This window comes from Amphiura filiformis, chromosome 11, assembly GCF_039555335.1.
Source record: "Amphiura filiformis chromosome 11, Afil_fr2py, whole genome shotgun sequence".
Taxonomy (NCBI): domain Eukaryota; kingdom Metazoa; phylum Echinodermata; class Ophiuroidea; order Amphilepidida; family Amphiuridae; genus Amphiura; species Amphiura filiformis.
Window position 1 is genome coordinate 38330282 of NC_092638.1, and position 9906 is coordinate 38340187.

General features: G+C 36.9%; 1 protein-coding gene across 2 annotated transcripts in view; it reads right to left on the bottom strand.

Moving 5' to 3' along the window:
• The window catches only part of LOC140163999 (CMP-N-acetylneuraminate-poly-alpha-2,8-sialyltransferase-like), a 33829-nt gene extending 31304 nt beyond the window's left edge, over positions 1–2525 (bottom strand). For both annotated transcript variants that reach the window (XM_072187284.1, XM_072187283.1), the window contains exon 1: positions 2315–2525. In XM_072187284.1, coding sequence (XP_072043385.1) covers positions 2315–2490 — 176 coding nt within the window. In that variant the 5' untranslated portion in view covers positions 2491–2525. The remainder of the gene's footprint in view (positions 1–2314) is intronic.
• Positions 2526–9906: the final 7381 nt, after the last annotated feature.

Consider the following 9906-nt stretch of genomic DNA (forward strand, 5'->3'; position numbering starts at 1 on the left):
ATGAGGGGGGGGGGGTTCAGTGGCGTGCGCAAAGGGGGGGGGGCAGGGGGGACACAGCCCCACTTTTGTTGGCCTTTCGGCGGAAATCAGTCATTCCCCTTACACTCCTAATCAAACTCCATTCGGGGGAACTGAACAACCTGCCCCACCCCCACTTTCAAGTTTTGCGAAAAGTTACCGGTACAGGTTCTCTCGAGGGGTGGGGCAATAGAGTTTCCAGTGCCCAGCCCACCCAGTATTTAGACTCCATAGGTTATAAGATTAAGAACCACTCCAAAAAACTACATGCTCTGAAATCTTTGTAAGGAAAATTTTTCGGAATTATACAGCTAGTTGCAATATGATATTGAAAGTCATAGACCTACATAGTGTGTGGAATGTAGAACATGTGTTCAAAGTTCACGTTCAGTGTTCTACGTGTTTTATAAAGCCGGAGTTTAAAAGGAAGTAGGCCTACTGTAATAGGATCCATCCACTCCACATGTATTCACTCCAAAGTTACATTCTGTGGAATAAAAGAGGTGCAGGCTATTGTTTTGCAACACTTTTTAGGACCAGTTTATAATCGTGCACTCTGTCTTTTTTATTTAGGGAAAACTGTTTGTTTGTTTAAACATAGAACTTCACATTTTACATGAATTGCTGTCAGTGAAAATGCATGTTGTACCAGCTAGGGTTGGTCATTACATTTAAATAGTGCCATCTTTTGATGCTAAAATATGTTTACCCCCCCCCCCCCTACAAAACAATAGGCCTAGGGGAAGGTGGGGCATAACGGACCCCCGGGGCAAAACGGAACCACCTGGAAAAATAGGCCTTGGCAATACTGCCGTCTATGCAAATTATATTGAGGAACACAAGTATGGCTACAAAGATTTACAACAAAATTTTTATCTGAAACAATCCACTGACATTCGAGCAAGATCGAGTCAAAAAATTACTACCCGTCTGGTGTAAGATATGTAGATGTTTAATGCGCTGAAATTTTACTTCATTAATATCGGATTCCCAAATAATTGTGTATATTGTAAACACGAAGGTACTAGCCATGAGCTGTATTAAGTGCATGGCCTATATGCTACGATGTATTATGCATGCAACCAATTTCTAAAAAATCGGGTATGGGGCAAAACGGAACCCTAGGCGCGGGGCATAACGGAACAGGGTTCCGTTTTGCCCCGGGCGTTTGGTCCCACAGATGGGTTCCGTTTTGCCCCAATTGGACATAACATGTCTTCACTCAAGGAAATGTAGGCGTTACCTAGGGGCCTACTCGAACATGGTAAACACTTCGCTGAAACATAGACATATAACTAGACCTACAGATAGAATTAATGATTAAAAGTTAACCACTTACTCCACAGAGATGGTAGGCCTACTGAATATTTCTTTCTAATCAAATATTGGTCATACATATTATAGGCCTACTAGGCCTATAAGAAGTTAACCACTCACTCCACAGAGATGGTAGGCCCACTTAATATTGTAACTGAATATAGGCCTACATATAACTAGGACTAGGGCCTACCGATGGAACAACTAATATAAGTTTGCACCCAGGGTGCCGTTTTGCCCCATAGGGGGGTTCCGTTTTGCCCCGATAGTGGGGCAAAACGGATTTTTTGTTGTTGAATATATTTCTTCATTTTTATAAAAAATTGTAAAATTCAAGTTATATTGGTTAATGGTATATTAAAGGTAAATACAAACTTCAACTGAATATATAATTTTTACAGTCATATTACTTATGGTGACGTCACAGAGCATCCTCAAAGTTAGGTGTTCCGTTATGCCCCACCTTCCCCTACACCATAAAGGGTGAAGGCACTGAAGGTCACTTTTTTTAATGGAATGGTCTACAGACATCTGCTTGGGAATTGAAATGCTGAATTGAAATCAAAGCTGAATTTCATTTCAATTCAAAATGGTTTAAAATCCCAATCCAATTCAATTCTTCATTTCATTGCTCACGATGATTTCAATTAAATTTAAATTTATGCCCAAGCCAAATCATTTCTATTCTAATTCAATTCTAGGCCTAATGCATTAAAATGCAATTGCAAATCACTCAAAATTCATTAAAATTAAATTCAATTTCAATGCAATATTGCTCAAAATCAGGAGCCTTCAAACCCGCCTTCAAATCCGGATATTTAATAAATGCACAAAAATACCAGCCCATGGCATCAGTACGCACCCGAGTACGCACTACCTGACTGACCGGCTGACCGTGACCGCTGCACCAATGCCATCATTTAATATCAAGTACATGTACAAAAAGAATCAAACACGTACTAAACCCCGGGATGCTTACCGTGATGCTGTTACTTTGCTATGGAGGTTCTTGCGCACATTTGTTGTTGTTGACTGCATGTACCGGCCATTTAAAATCCAGCATACTCCGCAAACACAGAGACACAAAATAGCAAAAACAAAGACCTTACTACTAGCCATTTTTTCTGCTTTCAGGTTTGCGACACGTACAGGCATTCACACTGGGCCTTCTGGTAGTACAACAAGCCATACCTGAGACGGGACCGGAGACTGAATGTTTTTATAAAGTTGACATTTGACTTTAAGGGACCGTTCAATATTTAAAGGAGCATGCTATATAGGCCTAGCACTATGATATTAAATGACAAAGGTATGCTACCAAAAGCTGAATTTTGATGATTTTTACAATCATCCGGATGAGCAAATCACCCGGGCAAATCACTTTAAGGCCAAAGTAATGGAGCCTAGGGCCTACATTCGTCCACGCCCGAATTTGAGACTTCTTGATCAGCACTATGAGATGTAGGCCTACGTAGGCCTATTCTCACTAAAATACAACTTGCTACTATTTACTCGTACTTTTTTGCTTGATTTAGGCCTATTTCACTCTTTTTAACTCTAAAAAGTCACATGGCTCAAGACAGCTTAGCACTAGTAGTAGTAGGCCTATGAGTCAGAAATGCGCGACACGCCAGTGAGCAAAATGTGGTGTAAACAAAACAAAAATGTGCAGTCAAAATATGCCACATAGCGTTTTTAAGGCCAAAAAAAATAATGGTTTGTCCAGGCGTTTGTCTCAAAGCTCACGACTCACGAGTCGTTTGAAACAAATGCGAAATGCGATTTTTTTTTTTACTATCGACTTTTCATGATATTTGGAGAAAAAAATCTGAATTTCGCCGAATTTTTCTGGAAAAACCAAAATTTTTTTTGAGACAAACCTTTTTTTTTTTGCCTAATTATTTTGAATTTTGGCGCACTAACAGCAGACATTAGGGGCTGTGCAATAATTATGAGTCCCGGGGGGTAAAATTTCCAATATGAATCTGTAATTTATATATGCCCATAGGCCTACTGACAGTAGAATTTAGCTAGAATTTAGCATAGATTTTAAATCTATGAATTTAGCTAGGCCTAGGGCCTATAAATCTGAATGGGGCTTCAACTTCGTCAATACTGCTGTTTCCTTCATAGGCCTATATTTATAATGAGGGCTGATTATATTGGTAGGCCTATGTCTAAAGCAGGTGTGTAGGGCCTACTTGAAGCAACGTTGTGTCAAGTTTAGAAACGGAGTTTAAATCTCGTGCTAACATTGATAGGCCTAGTTAGGCCTAATGAAAATTATATTTCTAGTCATTATATACCCAGCAAACGCAAAATTTTTCTCAAAACCTTCAAAACGTTAATAACATTTAAATATCGGGTTATATCTGATCATGAATACGTTCTTGAAAATGGTATTGTAAAATATTTCTGGCAAACACTTTTTGAAAATATTTTGTCAACAGTTAGGCCTAAGGATGGTGCAATAATTATGTGTATCCCGGGGTGGTGAATTATAGGGGGGCAAAGATTTTTGTCAAACCAAGAGGGGATAAAGCGATTTTGGCAGGTCGAAAGAGGGGGGGGAAGCGATTTTTGGCACAGATATTTTGCACCGTTTCTATATTAAATACGCCCTAAAAAGGTGTAGGAAAACGTTAGGAACACGTTCAAATGTCCTGCTTTCTGCGCGCTCGCATTAGGTATATGATAAGACGGGCACTGCCAAAGGAAGCGACGCACTTCCCTGCGTACGGGCCTGTGTGTAATGCATTCAATTGCGACAGATGATAGGGCCTAGCAATTCTACTATGGCATGGGAAGCTCCGCTTTGGCTATTCAATTATGGCTCAGTCATGATAGTGCAATTGTGGCAATTATGGTATTCTGCAATTAAGGAGGCTGCGTAGGCCTATATATAGGGTGCAATTGCGGCGATTGTGGCAATTCTACAATGGGAAAATTCAATTTAGCGAGTGCAATTGTGGTAATTCTGCAATACGAAGTAAGTGCAATTGCGGCAATTAGGCCGTATAAAATTAATATTTTGGTTCTCGTCCAGAGGATTTTCATGAATTGATGAGGGAGGGAGGTGTTTTTTGTTTGTTTGTTTTGTATTTTTTTCAGTGTAAAATCAGCATTGTCTGTAGTTTTCGGTCTTTTTCAACAGTGCTCGAGGAAACGATGAGGAACTTTTTTTTCAAATGTGAGATTTTGAGGGATAAACCCCCTAGAGTACCGCAAACAGACTTGGAAGTGGTCCTTGTTCTCTAATAAACTTATTTATATGTATGAAAAATTCATAAATCATTCCAAAGTCTAAAATAATTGACAAATCTATAAAAAAAAACCTGACAAATCCCAGAAATTGAGGAAGGAGGGGACGAGAACCAAAACATTAATTTTATACGCAATTTTACAATAGGAGGATCCACTCCAATGATTGCAATTGTGTCAATTATGGCAATCTCTCTGCAAGTATAAAACAAATGTATTGTAATTATGGTAATTCTGTATTGTGGTAATTGCTACAATAGCATGAATCGGGCACTGAGTTTCTACATTGCAGTGCCCCCCCCTATCCCCATGTCACACAGTTTTTTTTGTTTTTGTTTTTCATTTTGATGATATTAGAATTTGAACAAAAAAGGTTAGAATAGGCGGTTAGAATTCTACAATTGCTCCCATTGCAAGGGCTTCTGTATTTCTGATTGCCATATTTGTCGAAATTGCTCCCACTAAAGAGGCTTGCGCTTGTTATATTTCTGAATTGCCATAATTGTCACAATTACACTTGTCATATGACATCATTGGTTTAATAGCTTTTAATGGGGTTTAAGTCCTGCAAAGGTCGAATTGAATTCTACTGTAGACGTGACTGCATCATGAATGTTAGTGAGAGGAAGTTATTCTAGCAATCGCCACATCAGTTCGGGGGCACTGCTAATTCAAAGACGTCTCTGATATCAAATACTCTTGAAGCGTCATGTCATCACATAACAGTATCATATTTCAGAGACGTCTCATAAATCACATACTCCCTAGTTTAACAAGAATTTGTCTTTAAAAAGACAAAGTTGACGGATCAGGTGTATAGTATACTTTGGTCTAACTTTCAATATAAAGACAATATTATTATACTAACCCACAGATACTATAACCTACTCTGCACTGATTTAACAATAAATAAGTGATTTGAGGCATAAATGATACTTGCATCTTGACTCTGGAAAATAATTTTCAAAAAACCTCATTTTGCATAAATTAGGTTTTAAGCCACCTACAGGAAACATACTTACATCAAAATGTCCACTGTATCAGCCCATCAGATGCTATTTCCCATTCGACACCCCATTCCTTTTTAAAAGAAATTATATTTGGAAGCAAATCGCCTAATGTGTTTCAGGAACACTGCATGTTTAATGGGGCCTACATCTCAAATTATTTTGTTGAATAGTTTTCTATTATCACTAAAGTAAACACATTACACTACAACATGGTCTTACTAGTTTTTGTCAGCATATGAACTTTTATGAACACCAATTATTATTTTGTAAAAAGAAAATATAACATTGGATATGTTTATACACACATTGCTTGGTTATTTCAAGAGTCAATAAACAATCAATTAACTAACAGTGTTTAATTAACTATAGAGAATGGACTTAATTTTGTGCGCTGTAGTTATATTCTGAAGTAAATCGCCTATTGCAGGTTTCTATGCCTTATCACTAAATAAATAAAATTATAGCTAATTATACTGACCATGGTGACTTGCTTAACCAATCAGTTATGTGTATTGTCAGCATGTGATTGCTATAAACCAATTACAAACATGTTTAATAAAAAGGCTAACAATTCCCTACACAGAGCAGTCTCTCTGAAGATTAAATGAGCACGATTAGATAAAGGCATACAAACGAGGGTATGAGATATTAGGAATTATTTCCTATAGCCTCTTTACCATATGGTTGGTAGGTATTGAATAGCTATTGTAAGGGATAAACTGTGCATATGAGATTCAAATGGTTTTAATGTTCACTGGCGTGAACAAAAACCCAGTCGCAAACGAAATTAGTAATTTTAGTGAACGTGCCAGCGCAGTGGGAATAATTTTGTGTATAGGCCCTATCAGGATTGAAGCTAGCCCAAGTTGAGCATGTTGAGTGCCTGCTAATTTTACTATCCAATTCATGAATTGGATAGTAAAATTGGGTTTTTTTTACTTCAAAACATTTGATTTTGGTCATTGCAATCTAAGTGTGTTCTGGGACCATTTGTCAGAACTTGCACAAATAGATATAATTTTTGCACAGGTAGATATTTGCTGAACATAGGAAATCGTATTCTAATACACTCAGCTTCGTTCCGATGTGCTGCATCGAGTGCCCAGCTGTCAACAAAGCTCGACGTATGTGATATCACAGACCCCGTAAGTGCAATCACTGACCCGTCTTTGCCAGGAGAGACGCCCGTTTATTACGAGTGCCCCCGAACTGACATCACCCAATTGCCGTAACCTAACCGCACAGTGTCAACACCCTGTATTATAACTCTTTTTCCATACTCCGTTGGTCAGCGACGGGCGATTGGTATTTCACCAAACGCAAGAAAAGGAGTCCTATCTGATTGGCTAGAAATCGATCGCTAGATCGCTCAGTGGTAAAGTACAAACTCAAAATGTATTCAATTCTATTGAAATCAGTATATATTATTGACACAGATAAAGAAAGCTTACATTATGCACTGTGTTAAAGACTTGTGATACAAGCACCTGGGTCTTAGCTGAATGGGCTAAACATGGGATATAATTGTAATTCTCAAACAGTCAAATATTTTGATGAACGATTTAAAAATCGTTAAGGATAAAATGCAGTAAAACATATCCACAGCAAACAGCAACGCCGCTAATTAGTGTTAGTGTATTGGAAACAAAACCCGGGTTTACCTGACAACAAATCGAATTTCTTGTAATAGCAACATCATATGGGATACTGAGCATGCGCAAATCGTAATAATGTGTAGAATAGAAACTCTGTGGTATCTCATATGATAGTCATATTGTGTAAATGGTATGCTTAGCCTGAGTCGCTCGGCCTATCTCGAACAAAATTGCCATGCGTAGCTGTTGAAAAACGAGAGGATTCGCCGTACTGGCACGGCAATTTTTGACACGAAGATATAGAGATGATGACGCTGTGAACCGTGCCATGGTGGACACATTCAGAAAACTAATTGCAGTAGGCCCTAAGTGTCGATCTAAATAACACAAGAACATGAAGAAGGTGCTTTGTCAAATTACATAATTGCCATATTTGTGCAATTTTGATGTATCAATTCCACAATTTGTCTCTCCTGCTATTTTGTGTAACTCTGTCATAATGTGCAATTATGACAAAACGGGTGCTATTCTGGCAATTATCACCTTGCAGAATTGCAATAATTGTCTACAAGAGGATGCTATTTTAGCAGTTGTCTCAATACAAAATTGTCATAATTGTGCAACATCAACACAAAATAATACTATGTTGACAGTAGGCCTATTTTTTGTGGGACATGAGAGCACATCAGACATATCGAATTGAATTCTGAATACGAGGAATGTCCTTCTGATATCAATTAATTTTGATTTTTTTTTTAATTCGCGATATAATACAAATTTTATGAAAAATTCTTAAAATTTGTTATTTTTAAAATTGTTTTGATAATTAACAGTCCTGGAAGTAAACTTTCTAAATCTAATGATATGTACTTAAAGTGTATGTAGCTGGGATGAAAAGCCGACGATCAATTGAAAATTTGGACTTTTCATATTGAAGATATACTAGTACTTCCCCACGCCCCCAAAAGACCTAATTTTTTGAATGTTTTGCCGGGGCAAAAATCCATATCTTTAATTTTCGATTGATCGTTGGCTTTTCATCCCAGCTACATACACTTTAAGTATACACATCATTAGATTTATAAAGTTTAGGCTGCTTCTGTTAAATATCAAAAATATCATTTTTTAATCATTTGCCATAAAATGTGTAGGCCCTAGCTATTATATCGCGAATTTTAAAAAATCAAAATTATTTGATATCAGAGGACATTCTTCGTATTCAGAATGCAATTCGATATGTCTGATGTGCTCTCATGTCCCACAAAAAATACTGTCCAAACGTTCATACCCCATCACCTCTTAAATTGTGGGTTTCCTTCTTATTCCAAATGTTTTCATCTATAAAATAAATTTTGAGTTAAATACCATCATTTCTTCCCAAGAAATCCAGGATCGGAAGTTCAGATATAGTCCAGTCAATCTAAACAAATTTGTGGTGTCACTCACCACTAATTGCAACAGAATTTGTTTCACTTTTATACATTAGAGATGTCCCCTGGACATCATACCAAAAATATACTAAAATATACTTGGTGGAAAGGTATTTTTTGGCGGGAAAAGGTCATACAGGGGTCAAATTTCAAAATTGCTTTAATCTTTTTAAAAACTATACCAAAGCATTCCTCTAGTCTTAAGGATTCAGAAAAAGTATAGTTTGTCATATCTGTGATGTAGGCCTACCATTCACAAGTTATAAGCAAAAAGGTCAAAGGTCAAATTTTGGGCTCCACATGGGTCAATTTCGAACAAATGCTCCGATCTCCCTAAAAATGGTCTCAATGTGTTCGTCCTTTAAAAAATTTCCCCCTTATTCCCCCTCTCCGTGGCGCCGCTACTGCTTAAAATGTTTTCTGTATTATTACCTCCGTCATTTTTATATTACCATGAATATTTTCAAATACAAAAGTTCTTTTGTTTCCAAAATAATATTATGATAGTTTGTAGGCCTATTCAAAGCAAAACGTATATAAACGTATAATGGCCCACACCAAACGTATGATAAAATAGCCCACAGTCACAGACCCATCCAGATGATAAATAAATAAATAAATAAATAAATAAATAAATAAATAAATAAATAAATAAATACATACATACATACATACATACATACATACATACATACATACATACATACATACATACATACATACATACATACATACATACATACATACATACATACATACATACATACATACATACATACATACATACATACATACATAAATAAAATAGATAGATAGATAAGCAAGCAAGAATAGGCCAACATCTTCGGCTATCGACTCCCAGTTTCCCGTTACCCTACTCCGCTCAAAACAAATTGCTGGCCAAATATTTCATTATTTTGAATAAAATGTTGATTTCTAACAAACTTTAGGCCTAACATACAAATAAATAATTGTGGTTTTAAATATATCATAAATCTCTTTGATTTTCAGGAATTTTCTTTGCAGTAGGAGCATGGTATATGGTTAATAATGAATTATTAATGAATACCTACTCTGTCCCGCACTTTTTGATCTGCTCTGATCTCATCCCGTAAAAAATATTGTGAAACTTTTCATAATAGTTGTACAATCACCTTCATGTGGTTGTAAACTACATCTGTAAACTACTGTTACGAGTCGTACTTGACTCAAGGCCAAAATCACCTTTTACCCGAACTCACGAATGCACAACACAAATACACTGTTTATTTAAGC